Genomic DNA, 26,237 nt, shown 5'->3' with positions numbered 1-26,237 from the left:
CTCATGGTGCCTTGGCAAAACATTCAGCAACATTCTGCCTATGAGGTGCCTGTCTTTCAAGCATGGACTGAACTTAAGATACACACAGCCTGATGTGGTCTTGGTGATGGTATGTTTTGCTAATTCTAAACTGAAACAGTAAGAAATTCCTACTTTATCCCTACTTTTGAACATCAGAAATCCCTACTTTGCCCTACTTTTTGGTAAAAAAATGCCCTACTTTTTCCCTAGTTTTTTTGGTAGAGGCAGTAGAAAGCCTGCACCACCATATGTCACCACCACCATGTGTCACCACCACCACGTGTTACCACCACCATGTGTCACCAACACATGTCACCACCACGTGTCACCACCACCACGTGTCACCATGTGCCAACACCACTTGTATATATATATTATCATCATCATTATCAACAACACGTGTCACCACCACCATGTGTCACCACCACATGTCACCATGTGCCAACACCACTTGTCACCACCACCACATGTCATCACCACGTGTCACCACCACCACGTGTCACCACTACCATGTGTCACCACCATCATATGTCACCACCACCACATGTCACTGTCACCACATGCCAACACCACGTGTCACCACCATGTGTCACAACCACCATGTGTCACCACCACAGGTCACCACCACCACATGTTGCCACCACCAATTGTCGTCACCACCACGTGTCACTGTCACCACGTGTCAACACCGCATGTCACCACGTGTCACCAGATGTCACCACCACATGTCACCACCACCACATGTCACCACCACAACGTGTCACCACCACCACTTGTCACCACCACAACGTGTCACCACCACCACTTGTCACCACCACCATGTGTCACCACCACGTGTATCTATTTATAGAATTTTCTATTATAGAATTGCGTGTTTCTATTTATAGAATTGCGTGTTTCTATTTATAGAATTTTCTATTTATAGAATTGCGTGTTTCTATTTATATATATATATAAATTAGTATATTTATATATACAAAATATATAGACAAAACTTATGTGACAAGACAGACCGATAATTTATAAATAGGAAACGTTAAGATTTTGTTCAAACATTTCTTTGTTTGCTTTTAGAGAAAGTAAAAAGTCGAGCGTTGCCCCCGCCCGGTGGTGGCTCTTGTTACTTTTGTACTAAAAAATCTCCTTTTTGTGTCGCCTTGAAAAAGGCGACATATAGGGGTTACTTTTGTCGGCGGCGTCGTTGTCGGCGTCCCCTTAAGCTTGTCCGGAGCATAAGTCAGTCATTATAAGTTGGATTGACTTCAAACTTGGTATGCATGCTTCTTATAATGACCCGAAGTGCAGTGCACAAGAACCGGTACTCTGCACTTCTTATTTTTTGAGTTATTGCCCTTTGTTAATTTTCATACTTTATTTTTGTCCGGGCCATTTCTCCTAAAGTATAAAATCTATGGACTTGAAACTTCATAGGATGATAGATCTCATTAAGAAGAAGTGCAGTGCACAAGAACTGGTACTCTGCATTTCTTATTTTTTGAGTTATTGCCCTTTGTTAATTTTCATACTTTATTTTTGTCCGGGCCATTTCTCCTAAAGTATAAAAGCTATGGACTTGAAACTTCATAGGATGATAGATCTCATTAAGAAGAAGTGCAGTGCACAAGAACTGGTACTCTGCATTTCTTATTTTTTGAGTTATTGCCCTTTGTTAATTTTCATACTTTATTTTTGTCCAGGCCATTTCTCCTAAAGTATAAAAGCTATGGACATGAAACTTCATAGGATGATAGATCTCATTAAAAAGAAGTGCAATGCCCAAGAACTGGTACTCTGCATTTTTTATTTTTTGAGTTATTGCCCTTTGTTAATTTTCAAACTTTATTTTTGTCCAGGCCATATCTCATAAATTATAAAAGCTTTAGACTTGAAACTTATTATCTTATTGATAAGAAGTGCAGTGCACAGAAACTGCTGCTCTGCATTTCTTATTTTTTGAGTTATTGCCATTTGTTGATTTTCAAATTTCATTTTTGTCCTGGCCATTCCTCCTAAACTATATTGTTTACAAGGTGACACATCCGACTTGCGGAGTTCTAGTCTTGGTTAAGTTTAACATGCAAGTTGTGCATATCTCTGAAACAATTAAAGATACAAACTTGAAACTTCATATGTATATTTGTGGTCATAAATAATGATCACTGAACAGCACTCATATCTGTGTCATGTATTTAGGCTGATTTATCTGCCCCTTTTTTAGCTCGACTATTCGATAAGAATAAGTAGAGCTATTGCAGTCACCCGAGCGTCGGCGTCGGCGTAACCACTTATGTTAAAGTTTTTGTAATAGTTCAAATATTTTCAAAGTCCATTGACATATGGCTTTGAAACTTTGCACACTTGTTCACCATCATGACCCAAACCTGTAGACAGGAGGAGGTAACTCTATCAAGCATTTTGACAGAATTATGCCCTTTTTCGACTTAGAATTTACGTTAAAGTTTTTGTAATAGTTCAAATATTTTCAAAGTCCATTGACATATGGCTTTGAAACTTTGCACACTTGTTCACCATCATGACCCCAACCTGTAGACAGGAGGAGGTAACTCTATCAAGCATTTTGACAGAATTATGCCCCTTTTTCGACTTAGAATTTACGTTAAAGTTTTTGTAATAGTTCAAATATTTTCAAAGTCCATTGACATATGGCTTTGAAACTTTGCACACTTGTTCACCATCATGACCCCAACCTGTAGACAGGAGGAGGTAACTCTATCAAGCATTTTGACAGAATTATGCCCCTTTTTCGACTTAGAATTTACGTTAAAGTTTTTGTAATAGTTCAAATATTTTCAAAGTCCATTGACATATGGCTTTGAAACTTTGCACACTTGTTTACCATCATGACCCCAACCTGTAGACAGGAGGAGATAACTCTATCAAGCATTTTGACAGAATTATGCCCCTTTTTCGACTTAGAATTTACGTTAAAGTTTTTGTAATAGTTCAAATATTTTCAAAGTCCATTGACATATGGCTTTGAAACTTTGCACACTTGTTCACCATCATGACCCCAACCTGTAGACAGGAGGAGGTAACTCTATCAAGCATTTTGACAGAATTATGCCCCTTTTTCGACTTAGAATTTACGTTAAAGTTTTTGTAATAGTTCTAATATTTTCAAAGTCCATTGACATATGGCTTTGAAACTTTGCACACTTGTTCAACATCATGACCCCAATCTGTAAACAGTAGGAGGTAACTCTATCAAGCATTTTGACAGAATTATGCCCCTTTTTCGACTTAGAATTTACGTTAAAGTTTTTGTAATAGTTCAAATATTTTCAAAGTCCATTGACATATGGCTTTGAAACTTTGCACACTTGTTCACCATCATGACCCCAACCTGTAGACAGGAGGAGGTAACTGTATCAATCATTTTTTTTACTATCAAGCACTAAGAATAGTCGAGCGTTGCTGTCCTACCGACAGCTCTTGTTACTTAGTCTCTTGGTTAATGTTTACATGTAAGTTTTACATATCTCAATAACTATCAGAGATTTTGATTTGAAACTTCACATATGCATGAAGGGTCATAATTGTATGTTACTGACCAAGTTCCAAAACTCTATCTTGCATTCAGGCTGCTTTATCTCCCCTTTTCTACTTAGTCTCTTGGTTAAGGCCACCCTTAAAAAATTGTTTGTTTGTAGTGCTCTGACTCTAAGTTCAAGCGGTGGGTAGGTAGGGGAATTTTTTTTTTTTTTTAATTGCAATTGTTATAAAATTTGAGCATACTGAGCATAGCAATACACAGTATATAGTCATGAAAGACAGTTAACCACTCTATTTTTAGCTCACCTGAGCATGCTCAGGGTGAGCTTTTAGGATCGATGATTGTCCGTCGTCCGTTCATCGTCCGTTCACATTAAGTTGTTAACACTCTAGCGGTCGCATTTTTGCCTCAATCATCATCAAACTTGGTCAGGATGCTTATCTAGTTGATAGCTCGGATGAGTTCGAACATGGGTCATCTCGGATGAGAAACTAGGTCACCAGAGCTAAAAATAGAAAAACCTTGTTAACACTCTAGAGGTCACATTTTTGCCTTAATCATCATCAAACTTGGTCAGGATGTATGTCTAGGTGATAGCTCGGATGAGTTCGAACATGGGTCATCTCGGATGAAAAAGTAGGTCACCGGAGCTAAAAATAGAAAAACCTTGTTAACACTCTAGCGGTCACATTTTTGCATCAATCATCATCAAACTTGGTCAGGATGCTTATCTAGTTCCGGTCAGACACTCTAACTCAGAGTTATGGCCCTTGATTAGTTATGCAGTATGCATATAGAGAAAAAATTGTTTCCGCGCTACTTCTCTGCATCTACTGGCTGGAATTCAATGAAACTTTATGGGAACCTTCAATACCAAGAGAAGATGCGCATATCATTGCCTTGTTGGGGTGAGACACTTTAACTCAGAGTTATGGCCCTTGATTAGTTATGCAGTATCCATATAGTAAAATATTCGTTTCCTCATTACTTCTCTGCAACTACTGGCTGGAATTCAATGAAACTTTATTTGAACCTTCAATACGAAGAGGACATGCGCATATTGTCGCCTTGTTCCGGTCAGACATTTTAACTTAGAGTTATGACCCTTGATAAATTTGGCAGTATACAACCAGAGCAATAATCGTTTCCGTGCTACTTCTCTGTAACTACTGGCTGGAATTCAATGAAACTATGGGATACTAAGAGGAGATGTGCATATAGTTGCCTTGTTCCGGTCAAATACTTATAACAAATTTATGGCCCTTGAATAGTTATGTAGTATGCATACATCTCATTGGCATAAAAATAGAAAAACCAGATATTACTATTTAACACGAAGTTATGGCTCTGTTATTTCCCTGAATATTTATCAGGTTCAAAGAATATTACTGTTTATGCCATGATTATTATATAAAGAAAGCCTTATGTCTTCAGTTGTTGTGTTAATAATAACCAGTACTCGGCGGGGGATATAAATTCAACGAATTTGCTTGTTGTTTTTTTTATTGGTGAGTTTCATCTTTGTATGATGATTTTGAAATATTTAATAAAATTGAAAATTGAAAGTCATCATACTGTTTTGAATCTTACCATACTGTTACATTTAATCATATAGTATGTAACCTTATTAATTTTAACCTGTGGTTTTGAATTTTATAACCTGTGGTTTTGAATTTTAATGCAACTTCTACTATTTTCTTACTTAATGTTTGTAAATTTACAGATACAAAAATCTGTAAAGTTATGGCTCGTCCAAAAATTTACAGACTGTCCGTAAATATCATGAAATCCTAGACCTGTTTATTCTGCATTATTTCTACATAGTCTCATGGGAACACACTTGCAACATAGATATTTCTAACAAAGCCTCCAAAATATTAGGGCAAAATATTTAAATAATTCGAAGGGCAAGTAAAAGTTGAGCTGGACTGATCTTTCAGCAAGTTCTTTGAAAAATAACACTGAAAAACAGTTGTTTCTGGTGAGCTACTCAGGGCCATCATGGCCCTCTTGTTTCAAAATTTCCAGGGGGTGCATGCCCCCGGACCCCCCTAGATAAATCGCACCTTTGTTGCTCAAATCAAGTGGCCTCCTCAAATTCTGAAATGGCTTCCTACATCAAATCCTAGTAAAAACCCTGTGTCAGCAATAAAGTTCTTCTGGTATTATTTTGTGTAAAAATATATGTATATTGTGGTGGCCTATGGTTACAGAGGGTAGTTCATTTTACACTCTTTTTTTTCACTTTTATACCAAAAATAAATCAATTTTTTTTCTGGTTAAATATGTCCTCTCTAAAGTTTAAAGACCAAAACTTTATATTTGTAAAAATACCTTCTCATGAGGGTATCATTTCCATAATTATACTGTACATATATATAGGCAGCGTTTAGTGGAATGAACAGGAAAATCGAGTACAGCTTCACACAGTGTGTAAGAGATTCATCCGATCGGCAATTATTTTAGCAAATATCTTCAAAAGGGATCAACTTTTATAAGATTTAAATGTTGATTAAATAACAAAAGAACAATTCACTCACATGTTTGGCTTGGAAACTGGGAATTTTTTATGTCCTTTGCGAAATTTTAGGGTTTCTGGCCATGTGAAATCGCCGATGTTTGGGATCAAATTTTGGCTAAATATCGATGAAAAGCGTGCGTTATTTTGGTTTTGGGATAACTTTCTTTTACTTTTCTACTTCTCAGTTCAAAATTTGTCTGAAAAGTTATTGGAGAAAGTTCTTTTTAACCCTTTCCCCCATGAGCATATTGTGAAAAATGGCCATTTTCACTGAAAAGCCTCCTCTTACAAGTTCAAACTGCTATGAAAAATGCTTCAATACTAATCAAACTTGGCACAAATGTTGACTAGACCATTGCCTTTGTAACGACATGCTCAGTCTTAAATTTCCTGTTACCATGGCAACGAGGGGACATCTCAAAATTGCCAAAAATCACTATTTTGCCTCGATTTTTTCCATCAAAATTTATTTCAAAGTGCTGCAACTTCTCAAGGGATTGAGATAGAGTCAAAGGCTTTTCAGCGTTGGTTACACGTTACCTTATGATCGACCTGGGGTCATTTTAAGCCTCTCACAAGTTCAAAATTTTCTTGGCCCTTCAAACCCCCTGATGTATCTTTTGGATAGGGGGCGGCGCCGAAAAAGTGCTCACTGTTTTTAGCAACATTTCTTTAACGAAAACATGTGTTTGGGGCCCAAATAGGACATTTTTTCACTATTTCAGGCCTTAAAAAAGGGTGGGGGTCGAAAGTGCGTTGTTTCGCGTATATATAAGGTAAAGGGTTAACAGAATGGGTGCATCATGATCTCAAAAAAAAAAAAAAAATCCTGGAAGATGTTAAAAATTTTAGAGTTGGGCCATTTTCATGGGTCGGTCGGAGCACTACAAACAAACAATTTTTTATGGATGGCCTACTGTTTACATGCAAGTTTTACATATCTCAATAACTATTAAATATATTTATTTAAAACTTCACATATGCATTTAGGGTCCTAATTGTAGGTCACTGACCTATATCCATAATTCTATCTTGCATTAAGGCTGATTTTTCTCCCCTTTTTCAACTTAGAAATTCATGGTAAAGTTTTGCTTGTAAGCTGTTATCTCCATAACTAATGAAGGGTTTGTGCCTTTTTTGCATTCTTTTTTATGCATTCATAATAATAAAGCAGTGATTACTTGATAAAACATTTTAATAACAAGCCTTTTTACCTTTTCGGTCAATTTTATGTATTCATAGGTAAGCATTATTATACTCAATAAAACACCCTTGTGACAACTTTTTCGAGTAGTCGAGCCTTACTGTCCTCCGATAGTTCTTGTTTTTTAGTAAAAATTGTTAAAACTATTTCTCCTACATTTCTAATGGAATTTCAATTAAATTTTAGGAATGATATTTATCAAAGGCTGTTGGGGGTATATTACCCGTATTTTGGAATATATTTCGGATTTTATGTCCAAGTTTCCTTTTGGGGGCATAAGTCAATTTTCATTGACATCTCTTTTTCTTTTATGTATATAGTAAAATACTTTAAAAATCTTCTTTTAATTAATAAAACCCAAAAACATCTTCTATTGAGTGTCTACCAAGTTTGTTCAAATAAAAGCCCTTGGGTCAAAATTGGCCCCGCCCCAGGGGGTTATTGGTTTTCCAGATATGTATATTATAGTAAAAGCTAAAAAATCTTCTTTTAATAAAAAAAATTACAAAACAACAATTTTTCTTCAAATTTATATTTAAGGCCATATTTAAACATGGAAAACGCGATTATGGGTACTTTCAGGTATTTTTATCATTTTTTGTTGCCCTATTTAGGCCCCAAAGACTGTTTTTTGTTTGAGAAATTTTCTTTAAAAAAGTGACCATTTTTTCGGCTCGGCCCCCCATCCAAAAGATACATCAGGGGGTTGCCAGAAGGGGGATGTGCCCCCTTCTGTTAGGGGGGTTCGAAGGGGGGCGGCAGCCCCCCTCATCGTCAAGAAAATTTTGGACTTGTGTGAGGCTAAAAATGACCCCAGATCGATCATAAGGTAACGTGTAAGCTACGCTGAAAAGCATTTGACTCTATTCTCAATCCATTGAGAAGTTGCAGCACTTTAAAATCATTTTTGATGGAAAAAATCAACGCAAAATAGTGATTTTTGGCAATTTTGAAATGTCCCCTCGTTGCCATGGTAACAGGAAATTTAAGCCACAAAGGCAATGATTCAGTCAACATTTGTGCCAAGTTTGATTAGTATTGAAGCAGTTTTTATAGTTTTATAGCAATTTGAACTTGTAACGGGAGACTTTTCAATGAAAACAGCCATTTTTCACAAAATGCTCATGAAGTAATGGGTTAAAAAAACCCGGAGCTAGAGCTTAGATATTAAGCATGTAACATAATTATTCTAGTGTTGTCTACCAAGTTTTTGTGTCACCCTTGAAAGGCGACATCTAGGAGTTCCCCTAAAGCTTGTCCGGGCATAACTCAGTCTGATTGCCTCCAAAACTTGGTATGCATGCTTTTTTTAATGACCTAAAGTGCAGTGCACAAGAATCATTACTCTGCGCTTCTTAATTTTTGAGTTATTGCCCTTTGTTAATTTTCATACTTTATTTTTGTCCAGGCCATTTCTCCTAAACTATAAAAACTGTGGACTTGAAACTCTAAGGATGATAGATCTCATTTATAAGGAAGTGCAATGCTCAAGAATCAGCACTCTGCGCTTCTTATTTTTGAGTTATTGCCCTTTGTTAATTTTCTTACTTTATTTTTGTCCGGGCCATTTCTCCCTAAACTATAAAAGCCCTTTATATTTGAAATACTTCCATAGGGCATCATAATATTTTAAATATATAGGCACGTTTAGTGGATGACAGAAAATGGTACAGCTTCACTACAGTGTTTAAGAGTTATCGCGGCTTATTTTTAAAATTTTCATAATTCAACTTTTGTCGGGGATTTCTTGTTAAATAACAAAAGCTTATAAGGGGAAACGGGGAAACCTTTCAATTTAGGATTAGAGGAAGAGCATGTTACAAGCAAAATCGATACTCGTTACTTTTGGTTTAAATTTTTACTTTTTAATTATCCGGTCAGCCAAGCGAAAGTAGGCCGGTTTTTAACCTTTAGAGATATTAATTGAAACCAACTAAAAGCTCCTAAATTTCCAACGCATAAAATTTAATCTAATCAATTTAAACAACACCCTTTGGGAAAAATTAGCGCCCCAGGGGGATTTTTTCCGATATGTTAAGGCTTTTATTTAAAAGCTAACCTTGTATTATACTCAATTACATCAATCTGACTTGTAAACATTGTTACAATCAGTTGCAAATGGCCACTAAAGGGGTTCAAGGGGGTCAGTCACTGTACAAAATTATAGAGTCCCGTGTTTATAAATAAACCCCAATATTTAAGAAGTTCTACCTAAGTTTTTAAAATAAAGTTGAGCACCAATTCGAGGAAAATCGTAGTTTTTAAATGAAAAGCCTTGGCCCGTCAAAAAATTTAAGCCACCACACTGTGTCTTATGTATTACCCATAAAAAAAATTTAAAATCTTCTTTTAAAAAAATAAAGAGCTAAGATCTGAGATATTTAGCATGAAACATCTTCTAGTGAGTGTCTACCAGGTTTGTTCAAATAAAAGCCCTGCAAGGGTCAAAATTGCCCCCCCCCCCCTTCCCCACGAGGGTTATTGATTTTCCTTGTGTACACATCTTTGCAAACTGTTATTTTCCCTTAGCATTAGCAACCAGTTATTTTTTTACACATGCACTATTTAAGATACAAATATGAACTTTGTGATATTAGTTGAAGATGTAGATTTTATATCTGCTTTTGTTTATATTTAACAATACTACTTTTTTCTTGTCATGTAGAGTTTTTAGCTCACCTGTCACAAAGTGACAGGGTGAGCTTTTGTGATCGCTTTTCGTCCGGGGTCCGGCCGTCCGGCATCTGTTTGAAAATTGTTCAAAGAATTTAATTCCATGCAGAACTCTGGTTGCCATGGCAACCAAAAGAAAAAACTTTAAATATCTTCTTCTAAAAATCCAAATGCAAATATTGGCATGAAACATCTTCTATGAGCTAGAGGTCTTAGATATTTTCCATAGCAAAACATCTTCTAGTGAGTGTCTAACCAAAGTTTGTTCAAACTAAAAGCCTGGGTCAAAATTGGCCCCGCCCCAGGGGGTTCATTGATTTTTCCCCATATGCATATAGTAAAACCTTAAAAAAATCTTCTTTAAACGAACCCAAAGACTATAGAGCTAAGATATTTAGCATGAAACATTTCTAATGGGTGTCTACCAAGTTTGTTCAAATAAAAGCCCTGGGGTCAAAATTGGCCCGCCCCAGGGGGTCATTGATTTTCCCTATATGCATATAGTAAAAACTTAAAAAATCTTCTTCTAAAAAATCCAAAGAGCTAGAGCTTAGATATTTGGCATGAAACATCTTCGAGTGAGTGTCTACCAAGTTTGTTCAAATAAAAGCCTTGGGGTCAAAATTGGCTCCGCCCCAGGGGGTCATTGATTTTCCCTATATGCATATAGTAAAACCTTAAAAAATCTTCTTTAAACGAACCCAAAGACCTATAGCTAAGATATTTAGCATGAAACATCCTGTAATGGGTGTCTACCAAGTTTGTTCAAATAAAAGCCCTGGGGTCAAAATTGGCCCCGCCCCAGGGGGTCATTGATTTTCCCTAAATGCATATAGTAAAAACTTAAAAAATCTTCTTGTAAAGAACCCAAAGACCTAGAGCTAAGATATTTAGCATGAAACATCTTCTGATGGGTGTCTACCAAGTTTGTTAAAAAAAAGCCCTGGGGTCAAAATTGGCCCCGCCCCAGGGGGTCATTGATTTTCCTTATATGTATATAGTAAAAACTTAAAAAATCTACTTTTAAAGAACCCAAAGAGCTAGAGCTAAGATATTTAGCATGAAACATGTTCTAATGGATGTCTACCAAGTTTGTACAAATAAGAGCCCTGGGGTCTAAATTGGCCCTGCCCCACGGGGTCATTGATTTTTTGATGTGTATAGCAAAAACTTAAAATATCTTCTTTGAAAAAAACAAATAGCTAGAGTTTAGATTCTAAGCTTGAAACATCTTCTAGTGAGTGTCTACCAAGTTTGTTGTAATAAAAGCCCTGGGGTCAAAATTGGCCCCGCTCCGGGGGTCATTCATTTTCCTTATATGTGTATAACAAAAACTTAAAAAATCTTCTTTGATAAAAGCCCTTGGGTCAAAACTGGCCCTGCCCCAGGTGTGTCATTGTTTTTAACTATATGTGTAAAGAAAAAACTTGACCAGCTAGACCTTAGATGTTTAGCATGAAACATCGTCTAATGGGTGTCTACCAAGTTTGTTCAAATAAAAGCCCTGGGGTTTAAACTGGTTCCGCTCCGGGGGGCCTATATACAGGTGAGCGACTTCAGGGCCATCATGGCCCTCTTGTTATATTCAGGTATGCAATATTAGGGCCATCATGACCCTCTTGTTTCACAAATGCAATCTTGTCTTATACATGTATATAAAACAGTATCACTTTTAAAAATCTTTTTCTGTGAAAGTCAAAAAGCTAAAACTTTGATATTTTGGATGAAACATTGTTTAGTAGATAACCATTATTGTTCTTGAACTTACAGTACTAGTGTTGTATAAGAAAACATTACATGGTCCTGATGATTCTTGACTTGAACAGTAGAAAACACCAATGGTCCCCATATTATATTTCAAGATCATCTTGCTTGTGTTTTTGTGCTAAAGTCTCTCTTACATATGTTCATTCAGGACAGTCAAGGAAATATGAAGCAACAGACAGTGATGCAGCCTACCTGAAACAGATCAACTATCTCTCTCCTGTGCCTGCCATGCTTGAACTAACAGCTGGTGCCCAAGTCATGCTAGCAAAGAATGTAGATGTATCTCAGGGGTTAGTGAATGGTGCAAGAGGTGTAGTTGTGGGGTTTGAAAAAGGAGGAGAAGGTAAACTGATAATATTCATAGGAGTCTAAAATATGGAAGCATTTTGTTTATAAATACAATTACAGTACATAACCATGCACTAAGGTTTTTCTGGTAAATTGGACTTTGTCAAACTAAATTCTTCAGTACCTTGTTTCATTCCAGTCTGGAAAAGTCTTTAGAAGATTAATAGATGTCCTGTTGGAAGCTTTTGTATTGATGAAAATTTCCAGAATATTTTGTATTAAAGGTTGTAAAGCTTTATCTACTGAATTATTATGCCCCCCCCCTTCATAGAAGAGGGGGTTTATTGTTTAGCAAATGTGGGTCGGTCTGTTGGGGTCTGTTAGTCGGTAGACCACATGGTTTCCGCTGATTATCTTGAAAACTATATATCACAAAGTCTTCATATTTAACATAGTGATTGGTCATAACTAGTAGATGGCCCCTTTTGATTTTTGTCACTAGGTCAAAGGTCAAGGACACGGGCCTTAAATGTCAAAATGGTTTCCGCACATTATCTTAGTTTCTATTGATAACAAAGTCTTGATATTTCACATATTGATTGATCATAACTAGTTGATGACCCGTTTTGATTTTGGGGTCACGAGGTCAAAGGTCAAGTTCACAGGGGCCTTGAATGACATAATGGTTTCCGCTCATTATCTTGGTTACTATTGATAACAAAGTCTTCATATTTCACATATTGATTGGTCATAACAAGTAGATGACCCCTATTGTTTTTGGGGTCACCAGGTCAATGGTCAAGGTCACAGGGTCCTTGAATGGTAGTATGAGTTCAGCTCATTATCTTGAAAGCTGATTATTACAGTCTTCATATTTCACATATTGATTGGTCATAACAAGTAGATGACCCCTATTGATTTTGGGGTCACTAGGTCAATGGTCAAGGTCACAAGGGCCTTAAATGTCAGAATGGTTTCTGCTGATTATCTTGAAAACTATATATCACAAAGTCTTCATATTTTATATAGTGATTGGTCATAACTAGTAGATAACCCCTATTGCTTTCGGGTCACTAGTTCAAAGGTCAAGGTCACAGGGACCTTAAATGTCAGAATGGTTTCCGCTTATTATCTTGGAAACTATTTATCACAAAGTCTTCATATTTGACATACTGATTGGTCATAAATAGTAAGTGACCCCTATTGATTTTGGGGTCACTAGGTCAAAGGTCATGGTCACAGGGTCCTTGAGTGGTAGTATGGTTTATGCTTATTATCTTGAAAGCTTTTTATCACAAAGTCTTCATATTTCTAATATTGATTGGTTATAACTACATGTATTAGTTGACACCTTTTGATTTTTTGTCACTAGTTCAAAGGCTAAGGTCACAAGGGTCTTAAATGTCAGAATGGTTTAACTTATTATCTTGAAAAATCACAAAGTCGTCATTATTTTTATTTTTCCATAACTGAACACTTCCATGTACCCATTTATGGCAAGTTTCTATAACAAAATAACCAATAATGTGAGTCAAGTGATAGAAAGGGGGGCATATGTGTCGTTCGACATTTCTTGTTTTGATAAAATTCATAAAAGGTAAAATTATGCTATTCACTTGATTTTATGGTAGATTCTCATAAAGAGTTTTAATGACTCTTGTTATTTAATACTCATGAATATTTAATGTGAACAGAATAAAATATTCTGGAACAAATTTTTATGATACAATTTAAAGTAGATTTTAACTGTTTAACAATAGTTTTATGCATTTGCCATTCATTTGGAAATTTACAAACATATTTCGTTTATACAGGTATTTTGGAAGTACAGTCAACTCCACTTATAATGAACTCGCTTATAAAGAATTATGTCTCCCAAATTTTTGGGAGACATATTATTTTTGCCCTCGCCGTCTGTCCGTGCTTTTTAAGAGAAGTAAGGGGCAATGTAACTGTAAACAGAACAAAAGAGAACAATAGAGTTCATTCCGTAACAATAGAATAAGCGGCCATGGCCCTCTATTAAACAAAAGAAAATAACAAAAGAAATGGCCCCTTAGTCCATTTAAGTGGAACGTCCGTCAGTCAGTCCATCCTTCTGCATTAAGTTTAAGTTTGTCCGGCCTTCACAGGTCAAACTACTGGTGGGATTTCAACCAAACTTTACAGGAGTGATCAGTACTATCCCTAGTTGTGGATTACTCCAGCATGTTCCATTTCGCTGCACAAAATGGCCGCCAGAGCTAAAAATTGAAAAATCTTGTCCAGCCTCCACAGGTCAAACAACTGGTGGGATTTCAACCAAACTTCACAGGAGTGATCAGTACCATCCCTTGTTGTGCACATCACCAGCACATTTGCTTCACTACACAAGATGGCTGCAAGAGCTAACAATAGAAAAATCTTGCCTGGCCATCACAGGTCAAACTGCTCGTGAAACACAGAAAAAAATCTTGTCCGGCCTTCACAGGTCAAACTACTGATGGGATTTCAACCAAACTTTACAGGAGTGATCAGTACCATCTCTAATTGTGTAGTTATTGGCACGTTCCGCTTCGCTGTACAAAATCGCCGCCAGAGCTAAAAATAGAAGAATCTTGTCCGGCTTTCACAGGTCAAACTACTGGTGGGATTTAAACCAAACTTTACAGGAGAAATCAGTACCATCCCTGGTTTCTCATGTTGTCAGCATGTTCCGCTTCACTTCACAAAATGGCCGTCATAGCTATTAATAGAAAGATATTGTCCTGCTTTCACAGGTAAAACTGCTAATGGGATTTTAACCAAACTTCACAGGAGTGATCAATACCATCCCAAGTTGTGCACATCGCCAGCACATTTTGTTTCGCTGCACAGAATTGCCACCAGAGCTAAAAATAGAAAAATCTTGTCTAGCTTTCACAGGTCAAACTACTGTTTGGATTTCCACCAAACTTTACAGGAGTGATCTGTACTATCCCTGGTTTTGCATGCTGTTGCCATGTTCTGCTTCACTGTACAAAATGGCCATCAGAGCTATTAATAGAAAGATATTGACCGGCTTTCACAGGTCAAGCTACTGTTGGGATTTCAATGAAACTTCATGTAATATATTGACTCGCTATTGGTCAGCTAGTATTAGCCACTAGCTGATAAGCCCCACCTAAATTCACCTGGCATCACCTCTCTGTAGTATCATTAGTAAATAGATTTAGAAACCAGATGGCTGCGTTGTTTAATCTCTTTACCCATGCTTGTCCAGTAACTATGATATAGCAGACATTACACTTCACATGAATGACCATACATAGTCAGGGCCAAAAAACCCTTCTTTGTAGAAACCGAATATAGGCTGCTTCCCCAACCAAAGTAGCCTCTTTTTTTCCCCAGTTTGGTCCTCAAAATTCCCCAGTCTTTTGAAATTTCCCATAGAATTTAGAACAAAATTAAATGATGGTGTAACTGTTGAATTAAGGTCTTTTACTGCCTTATTAGTATTTCCCAGTCCTTTTTGCTTTTCTGTTTTGAAGAACTTGTTAAAAGTTTGTGTTAAATTTGAGACACCTTTTCCCAAAGTATGCCAAAATTACGCATATTTTCCCCAAGAAAAAGGCTGAGGCCCCTTCCCCAAAAATGGTGTTTTGGCTCTGATAGTTTTGGGAGACATATGTTTTTGTGACAAAAACCCTTCTAGTTGTTAATAGCGAACTAAATCTGAAATTCCCAGCCGATTCCTTCTTTATTTTATATAAAATCACATCGCATAATATGTACTGTGGTCAAACGAATTATCGGTTGTAGTGAACCATTTTTTCAAGTTCTGAACAGCGAAAAATGTGTAAATTTTCTCAGTTTTAAACAATCTGTTATAATTGAATGATTGGGATGCCCTAAATTAAAGGTCAGTACATAAATACTGCTATTTGATAATTATTCAATTGAGTGATTGCATAGGTAAGTTATGGCTTCAGGTAATAAAGATTTTGGTAAAATATTCTCACAAAGTATTACATTACAATTGCTTCGCTAGTGATGATTTCACTCAGAGCTTGAGGAATTTGGTTATGAACCTTAAAATGAGAATAGAAAACAACCCAAAATAACTGATTTCTTTTGCACTTTTATAGATGGTGCCTTAATGAATGTGTTAATGTAGTTCATCATTTTATTTGATTAAAATACATGTATAAATTATGCTTATAAACTGAAATGTACATAATATATTGATCAATAAAATGCCTCGCATAAAATTACCACTGACGTAAAATACCGATTACACCAGTGACAGGTATGGCTTTTTCTCAGCAAATTTACCCACCCAAACAAATTCACGAAAGTTGTTGCTACTTCACTTTTAGCGAACTTCGGATATAACGAAAGATATTTAAGTGTCCCCTTAAGTTCGTTTTAAGTGGAGTCAACTGTATTCTTTTTCAAAAAAATTAAAAAATGATTTTGAAAATGATTGTCAGCATATATAAATAGCTTTATATACTTTAAGTATATGTATTTAACACATGTAATTACTAAATCTATTAATATTTGGTCCGTCAGATATGTTTATTGACAAATTACGTTAGGATTTAAATGCAGGAAGAGGCCTCAGTGGCCAGGTCAATGACTTCAAATGACTTCCTCCTCACGGCTGTTGGATCCAGTTCTGCCAGAGACTTTAGATTATTTAATGTAAAAAATGCCATCCAGCTAGTTTATGAAAATGTTTTACCTGGTAGTGTTAGAAAGAATACATGCTGTTCTACTCAGGTACCTGGTAGTGTCAGAAAGAATACATGCTGTTCTACTCAGGTACCTGTTAGTGTTAGAAAGAATACATGCTGTTCTACTCAGGTTCCTGGTAGTGTTAGAAAGAATACATGCTGTTCTACTCGGGTACCTGGTAGTGTCAGAAAGAATATATGCTGTTCTACTCATGTACCTGGTAGTGTTAGAAAGAATGCATGCTGTTCTACTCGGGTACCTGATAGTGTCAGAAAGAATACATGCTGTTCTACTCAGGTACCTGGTAGTGTCAGAAAGAAAACATGCTGTTCTACTCAGGTACTTGGTAGTGTCAGAAAGAATACATGCTGTTCTATTCCGGTACCTGGTAATGTCAGAAAGAAAACATACTGTTCTACTCAGGTACTTGGTAGTGTCAGAAAGAATACATGCTGTTCTATTCCGGTACCTGGTCATGTCAGAAAGAAAACATGCTGTTCTACTCAGGTACCTGTTAGTGTTAGAAAGAATACATGCTGTTCTACTCAGGTACCTGGTAGTGTTAGAAAGAATACATGCTGTTCTACTCGGGTACCTGGTAGTGTCAGAAAGAATACATGCTGTTCTACTCATGTACCTGGTAGTGTTAGAAAGAATACATGCTGTTCTACTCAGGTACCTGGTAGTGTCAGAAAGAATACATGCTGTTCTACTCAGGTACCTGGTAGTGTCAGAAAGAAAACATGCTGTTCTACTCAGGTACTTGGTAGTGTCAGAAAGAATACATGCTGTTCTATTCCGGTACCTGGTAATGTCAGAAAGAAAACATACTGTTCTACTCAGGTACTTGGTAGTGTCAGAAAGAATACATGCTGTTCTATTCCGGTACCTGGTAATGTCAGAAAGAAAACATGCTGTTCTACTCAGGTACTTGGTAGTGTCAGAAAGAGTACATGCTGTTCTACTCAGGTACCTGGTAGTGTCAGAAAGAAAACATACTGTTCTACTCAGGTACCTGGTACTGTCAGAAAGAGTACATGATATTCTATTCAGGTACTTAGTAGTGTCAGAAAGATTACATGCTGTTCTACCACGGTACCTGGTAGTGTCAGAAAGATTACATGCTGTTCTACTCAGGTACCTGGTAGTGTCAGAAAGAACACATACTGTACTACTCAGGTACCTGGTAATGTCAGAAAGAAAACATACTGTTCTACTCAGGTACTTGGTAGTGTCAGAAAGAGTACGTGCTGTTCTACTCAGGTACCTGGTAGTGTCAGAAAGAGTGCATGATGTTCTAATCCGGTACCTGGTACTGTCAGAAAGAGTACATGATATTCTATTCAGGTACTTAGTAGTGTCAGAAAGATTACATGCTGTTCTACTCAGGTACCTGGTAGTGTCAGAAAGAATACATAACACTTAATTAAGTCAAATAAATAAAAGAAACATAGAGGTCATTGCTTTCATACTGGAAACAAGAAGATTCCATATGTCACATTCAAATGCTAATGCAGACTTAATACCACTATATATACAACACTCATCTTTCACGACTTTGTATGCCCGCCGTGTGGGTATGTGATTTCTTCTTTTAACATTTTGAATCTCATAACATTGATAGGTTTACCAATTGTAAAGTTTCTTTGTGGTCAAGAAGTGACAGTTAAACCAATGAGATGGACATTCAAGTTGGCAGGAGGTGTTTTCTTCACCAGGAAGCAAGTTCCTTTGAAGCTTGCATGGGCTATATCAATACATAAAAGCCAGGTAATTATTTCTTTGTCTTTGGTTTACAAAATTGATTTCTTTATTAAATGTACTTTAAGGTTGATTAAGAAATTGATAATTTTTTTCATGCATCTCTTTACGAAGGATTTCAAAGTAATATTATCAGAATTGCTCAATTTATTTTGTTCACAATCATAAGACATTGCATAGATTAAACTTTTGTTCAAAGGCAATTTATGAAAGTGCTGATCATAAATGACTTGTAAAATATAATATGTAAACTCTTCTTCTCTGAAAGTGCAAGGCCTAGAGCTTAGATATTTTGTGTTAGCATCATCTCATGAAAATTTGTTCAAATTATAGCCTTGGGGTCAAAATTTGCCCGGCCTTGGGGGTCTTTGATTTTCATTATAGGAAAAACAAAATCTTCTCCTCTGAAAGTGCATGGCCTAGAGTTTAGATACTTATGTCTCTCAAAAACTTTTTACGAGTAAGGGGCCATTGGCCCTCTATTAAACAAAAGAAAATAACAAAAGAAATGGCCCCTTTTCCATTCTGTCCGACCACATTAAGCTTGTCCGACCTTCACAGGTCAAACTGATGGTGGTATTTCAACCAAACTTTACAGGAGTGGTCAGTGCCATCCCTAGTTGTGCACGTCACTGCCACGTTCCGCTTCGTCGTACAAAATGGCCATCGTAGCTTAAAAAAAGAAAAATTTTGTCCGCCTTTCTCAGGTTAAACTGATGGTGGGATTTCAACCAGGAGGAGTGATCAGTACCAACCCTAGGTGTGCACATCGCTGCCATGCTCCGCTTCGCTGCACAAAATGGCCGTCAGAGCTATAGATAGAAAAAGTTTGTCCGGCCTTCAAGATCAAACTGATGGTGGGATTTAAACCAAAATTTACAGGAGTGATAAGTACCATCCCTAGTTGTGCACGTCACTGCCATATTCCGCTTCCGTGCACAAAATGGCCCCCAGAGCTATAGATAGGAAAATCTTGTCTGGCTTTCACAGGTCAAACTGGTGGTGGGATTTCAACCAGACTTTACAGAAGTGATCAGTACCATCCTTAATTTTGCACATTCCCAGCAGGTTACGCTTCTCTGCACAAAATGGCCAAAAGAGCTAAAAATAGAAAAATCTTGTCCAGCCTTCACAGGTCAAACTACTGATGGGATTTAAACCAAACTTTACAGGAATGATATGTACCATCCCTTGTTGTGCACATTACCGGCATGTTCTGTTTCCCTGCACAAAATGGCCACCAGTGCTAAAAACAGAAAGTCTCTTCCGGCCTTCACAGGTCAAACTACTGGTGGGATTTCAAAGAAACTTTACAAGAGTGATCAGTACCATCCATTCATGTGCATGTCGCCGCCAGGTTGGGCTTCGCTGCATAAAATGGCTGCCAGAGCTATAAAAATTGAAAAATATGTCCGACCTTCACAGGTCAAACTTCTTGTTGGATTTCAACCAAATTTTACAGGAGTGATCTGTACCATTCCTAGTTGGGCATCTTGCCAGCATGTTCTGCTTGCTGCACAAAATGACCGCCAGAGCTTAAAATAGAAAAAATCTTGTCCGGCTTTCAGAGGTCAAACTACTGGTGGGATTTCAATGAAACTTCACATGAGTGACCATACAATTTTTTTATGAGACATGTTTTTGTGACAAAAACCCTTCTAGTTTCTATGTAGTATCATCTAATGAAACACTACGAAACATGTTCAAATTATAGCCCTGGGGCCAAAATTGGTCTTGCTCCAGGGGGTCCCCGTCCATCCGCCCGCTTTTCTTGTCTGGGACATAACTTTGAAACAACAAGAGGTATAAACATGAAACTTTGTAGGTAGATAGATCTCATTGAGTAGGTGTGCTTTGCACAAGAACCTTAACTCTGCCTTGCCTAATTTTTGAATTATTGCCCTTTGTTTATTGTTACACTTTGAACTTTGTCCGGGACATAACTCTAAAACTATAAGAGGTATCAACATGAAATTTTGTAGGTAAATAAATCTCATTAAGAAGGTGTGCAGTGCACAAGAACAGTAACTCTGCCTTGCCTATTTTTTTTAATTATTGCCCTTTGTTTATTTTTACACTTTGAACTTTGTCCGGGACATAACTCTAAAACTATAAGAGGTATCAAAAAGAAACTTTGTAGGTAGATAGATCTCATTGAGTAGGTGTGCATTGCACAAGAACCTAAACTCTGCCTTGCCTAATTTTTAAATAGTTGCCCTTTTTTGAGCTTTTGTGATCGCTTTTCGTCCGGCGTCCGTCCGTCCGTAAACTTTTACTTTAAATGACATCTCCTCATAAACCACTAAGCCAATTTCATCCAAACTTCACAGGAATGTTCCTTTGGTGGTCACCTTTAAAAATTGTTCAAAGAATTTAATTCCATGCAGAACTCTGGTTGCCATGGCAACCGAAAGAAAAAACTTTAAATATCTTCTTTTAAAAAACCATAAGAGCTAGAGCTTAGATATTTGGCATGAAACATCTTCTAGTGAGTGTCTACCAAGTTTGTTCAAATAAAAGCCCTGGGGTCAAAATTGGCCCCGCCCCGGGGGGTCATTGATTTTCCCTATATGCATATAGTAAAAACTTAAAAAATCTTCTTTTAAAGAACCAAAAGAGTTAGAGCTAAGATATTTAGCATGAAACATGTTCTTATAAGTGTCTACCAAGTTTGTTCAAATAAAAGCCCTGGGGTCAAAATTGGCACCGCCCCGGGGGTCATTGATTTTCCTTATATGTGTATAGCAAAAACTTAAAAAATCTTCTTTGAAAAAACCCAAATAGCTAGAGTTAAGATATTAAGCTTGAAACATCTTTTAGTGAGTGTCTACAAAGTTTGTTCAAATAAAAGCCCTGGGGTCAAAACTGGCCCGGCCCCAGGGGTGTCATTGTTTTTAACTATATGTGTATAGTAAAAACTTTAAAAAAATCTTCTTTTAAAAAGCCCAATGAGCTAGAGCTTAGATGTTTAGCATGAAACATCTTCTTATGGGTGTCTACCAAGTTTGTGCAAATAAAAGCCCTTGGGTTAAATTGGCCCTGCAACGTTGGGGGGTTGGGGGGGCCTATATACAGGTGAGCGACCTCAGCAAAAACTTAAAATCTTCTTTGAAAAAACCCAAATAGCTAGAGTTTAGATATTAAGCATGAAACATCTTCTAGTAAGTGTCTACAAAGTTTGTTCAAATAAAAGCCCTGGGGTCAAAACTGGCCCGGCCCCAGGGGTGTCATTGTTTTTAACTATATGTGTATAGTAAAAACTTTAAAAAAATCTTCTTTTAAAAAGCCCAATGAGCTAGAGCTTAGATGTTTAGCATGAAACATCTTCTTATGGGTGTCTTCCAAGTTTGTGCAAATAAAAGCCCTTGGGTTAAATTGGCGCTGCAACGTTGGGGGGGCCTATATACAGGTGAGCGACCTCAGGGCCATCATGGCCCTCTTGTTATTTTTACACTTTGAGCATTGTCCGGGACATAACTCTAAAACTATAAGAGGTATCAACATGAAATTTTGTAGGTAAATAGATCTCATTGAGTATGTGTACAGTGCACAAGAACCGTAACTCTGCCTTGCCTAATTTTTGAATTATTGCCCTTTGTTTATTTTTACACTGAATTTTGTTCGGGACATGACTCTAAAAGTATAAGAGATATCAACATGAAACTTTGTAGGTAGATAGATCTTATTTAGTAGGTGTGCAATGCACAAGAACCATAACTCTGCCTTGCCTAATACTTGAATTATTGCCCTTTGTTTTTTTTACACTTTGAACTTTGTCCAGGACATAACTCTAAAACTATAAGAATGACAGAATTTTCTTCAAACTTTACTCAAATGTTCACCTCAAGAAGGTAATGTGCAGAACCCATGTTACCTTTGTCCGGGACATAACTCTAAAACTATAAGAGGTATCAATATGAAATTTTGTAGGTAAATAGATCTCATTGAGTATGTGTGCAGTGCACAAGAACCGTAACTCTGCCTTGCCTAATTTTTGAATTATTGCCCTTTGTTTATTTTTACACTTTGAATTTTGTTCGGGACATGACTCTAAAAGTATAAGAGATATCTACATGAAACTTTGTAGGTAGATAGATCTTATTGAGTAGGTGTGCAATGCACAAGAACCATAACTCTGCCTTGCCTAATACTTGAATTATTGCCCTTTGTTTTTTTTTACACTTTGAACTTTGTCCAGGACATAACTCTAAAACTATAAGAGTCATCAACATGAAACTTTGCAGATAGGTAGGTCTCATTGAGTAGGTTTGCAGTGCACAAGAACCGTTACTCTTCTGTGCCTAATTTTTGAATTATTGCCCTTTGGTTTTTTTTCACACTTTGAACTTTGTCCTGGACATGACTATAAAAGTATAAGAGATATCAACATGAAACTTTGTAGGTAGATAGATCTCATTCAGTGGAATTGCATTGTTAAATAACCATAACTCTGTCTTGCCTAATTTTGTAGTTATTGCCCTTTGTTCATTTTTTTATACTTTCCTGTGTCCAAAAACTATACTTTCCTGTGTCCAAAACCTCCTCGGGGAGCATCACCCGCATCAACCGGTTCTTTTTTTCCTAGTTGTGCATTTCATCAGCATTTTCTGGTTCAATGATTTTTGTCAGAGTCATGGCCCTTTAATAATTATATCCCCACCACAAAATGTGGGGGGGGGGTGACTACAATGGATTCGCTTTTTCGCGTCGGTCGGTTGGTTTGTTAGTCTCCCATTATTGTGTCCGCTCTATAAATCTTATACTAATTGAAGGATTTTCTTGGCTCAAATGTTCACCTCAACAAGGGGATGTACAGAACCCATGTTGCCCATGTGTCAGCTCAAGGTCACAATTGAAGGTCAAATATCAAACAATCAAATATTAGACAGTATGTCGTGTCCGCTCTGTAAGTCCTACACTAATTGAAAGATTTTCTTCAATCTTGGCTCAAATGTTCACCTCAACTGGGCAATGTGCAGAACTCATGTTACCCTTTTGCTGGCTTAAGGTCAAGGTTACACTTGAAGCTCAAAAATTGACTTAGAAAATATTCTTAAATTATAAAATGTATTTGAATATTTCTGAAACTAGAAAAGGTATTTGCTTGAAACTTAAAATCTATATGAAGTGTCACAATTTAGATATGCTGGTCATAACTCTGTATTGCATTTTGACAAAGTTATGCCCCCTTTTTAAGTCTTCAAATTTACATACAATCAAATATTAGACAATGTGTCGTGTCCGCTCTATAAATTCTATACTTATGACAGAATTTTCTTCAAACTTTACTCAAATGTTCACCTCAAGAAGGTAATGTGCAGAACCCATGTTACCTTTGTGCTAGCTTAAGGTCAAGGTCACACTTGAAGGTCAAAAATTGGATTAGAAAATGTTCTTAAATTTTAACATTTACTTGAATATTTCTGAAACTGGCATAGGTATTTGCTTGAAACTTAAAAGATATATGAGGTGTCACAAGTAAGATATGCAGGCCAAGTTTCATAACTCTGTATTGCATTTTGACAAAGTTATGCCCCTTTTTTAGTCTTTAAATTTACATACAATCAATACTAGACAATATATCATGTCCGCTCTATAAATCCTATACTAAGGGAAAGATTTTCTTCAAACTTGACTCAAATGTTCACCCCAACTGGGCAATGTGAAACCCATCTTACCCTTGTGCCAGCTTAAGGTCAAGGCCACACTTGAAGGTCAAAAATTGACTAAGAAAATTTTCTGAAAATATAATGTACTTGAATATTTCTTAAACTAGGACAGATAATCATTTGAAACTTTAAATATGTACGAAGTGTCGCAAGTAAGATATGCCGGTCAAGTTTCATAACTAAAAAAAAAGTGGGGGTGGGATAACTTTGTATTGTATTTTGACAATGTAAAGTCCATATTTATGTCTTTAAATTTATTTCCTATAATATTTCTTAAACCAGAACAGATATTTACTTGAAACTTAAAATTTACTTGAAACTTAAAAAATATATATAGATTATGTAGTGAAGTTAAAAAAATCTTCTTGTGAAAAGCCTCTACTTCAATTTCAACCACACTTGGCAGGATTGATCCTTGAGTGAAGGGCTTCCAAAGTTGTTCAAATAATTCGTTCCATGCAGAAATCTGGTTACCATGGCAACTAAAAGGAATTATAAGAATGAATTTAAAAAATCTTCTTGTAAAGACCCACAAGGCCTAGAGCATAGATATTTTGCATAAGACATTGTCTGGTAGACCTCAACTAGGTACAAGGCTTAGAGCTTTGATATTTGGTATATGATATCATCTACAGGTACTCTACCAAAGTTGTTAAAATTTTGCCTCTAGTGTCAAAATTAGCCCGCCCTGGGGGTCATAGGTTTTCCTTATATTAATATAGTAAAAAATTTAAAAAATCATATTCTAGAAATTGACAATTGCTAGAGGTTAGATATTTTGCATATGAAACATTATGTGTTGTGAACCTGTACCAAGATTGTTCAAATTATAGCCCTGGGTGAAATGGTCATTGATTTTCACTATGTACATATAGTGAAAAAATTAAAAAATCTTATTGTCTGAAGGTACAAGGCTTAGAGCTTTGATATTTGGTATATGATATCACCTATAGGTACTCTACCAAAGTTGTTCAAATTTTGCGTCTAGTGTCAAAATTAGCCCCGCCCCGGGGTCATAGGTTTTCCTTATATGTGTATAGTAAAAACTTTAAAAAAATCATCTCTTAATTGACAAAGGCTAGAGGTTAGATATTTTGCATGAAACATTGTGTAGTGAATCTTTAGCAAGATTGTTCAAATTATAGCCCTGGGGTCAAAATTATGCCGCTAGTGTTAAAATTGCCATGCCCCAGAGGCGATAGTTTTCCTTATATGTATATAGTAAAGACTTGAATAATCTTCTTCTCTGAATTGACAAAGGCTAGAGGTTAGATATTTGGCATGATACTTAGTGTAGTAAACCTCTATCAAGATTGTTCAAATTATAGCCCTGGTGTCAAAATTGACCCTTCCCCGGGGTCTTTGATTTTCACTATGTAAAAAATTAAAAATCTTTTTTTCTGAAGGTACAAGGCTTAGAGCTTTGCTGTTTGCTTTATTATATCATCCATAGGTCCTCTACCAAAGTTGGTCAAATTTTGACCGGGGGCATTGATTTTCATTATGCACACATAGTAAAAACAGAAACTAAAACAAATGTTTTCTGAATTGGAGAAAGCTACAGCTTAGATATTTGACATGAAATGTTGTTTGGTGGACCGGTATCAAGATTGTTTGAATTAAACCCTTGGGTTAAAATTTTGCCTCTCCCAAGGGGACAGTGACCTACTTTCTTGTACCTTTGATGTACAGCCATGAAATTTGGACTATGTGCACAGTTTTAGTTGTAAAATTGAACTTTGACATCAGGTGACCTAGATTTTGATGATGTGACCTACTTTCTTGTCCTTTGATGTGCAGCTATGAACTTTGAACCATGTGCACAGATTAAGATGTAAAGTGAATTTTGATCACCTGGCCTGGATTTTGACAAAGTGTCTTACTGTGTTGTTCTTTGATGTACAGTCATGGAATTTTGGCCATGTGAAATATGACCTTCACCACCAAATTCATAAGACTCAATTGCATTGATATATTCCTACTCTGATCTTTTATTATGCCACTGCAGCATCTGCGATGCGGTGGCATATAGCGATTCACCTGTGTGTGTGTGTTTGTGTGTGTGTTATATAGATTAATCATTATATAGTGAACTTAAAAAATCTTCTTGTGAAAAACCAC

General features: G+C 36.6%; 1 protein-coding gene across 1 annotated transcript in view; it reads left to right on the top strand.

The window, feature by feature from the left end:
* LOC132745074 (ATP-dependent DNA helicase PIF1-like) overlaps positions 1-26,237 on the top strand; it is a 42,582-nt gene that overhangs the window by 5,358 nt on the left and 10,987 nt on the right. The window contains exons 2-3 of the mRNA XM_060733907.1: positions 11,849-12,043; positions 18,311-18,456. Of these exons, the coding sequence (XP_060589890.1) occupies positions 11,929-12,043; positions 18,311-18,456 (261 nt within the window). The 5' untranslated portion in view covers positions 11,849-11,928. The remainder of the gene's footprint in view (positions 1-11,848; positions 12,044-18,310; positions 18,457-26,237) is intronic.

The sequence above is a fragment of the Ruditapes philippinarum genome, unplaced genomic scaffold (assembly GCF_026571515.1).
Source record: "Ruditapes philippinarum isolate M1 unplaced genomic scaffold, ASM2657151v2 ctg2180_1_1_1_1, whole genome shotgun sequence".
Taxonomy (NCBI): Eukaryota; Metazoa; Mollusca; class Bivalvia; order Venerida; family Veneridae; genus Ruditapes; species Ruditapes philippinarum.
The sequence above is the reverse complement of the archived record's forward strand: the minus strand, read 5'-3'. Positions and strand labels throughout refer to the sequence as shown.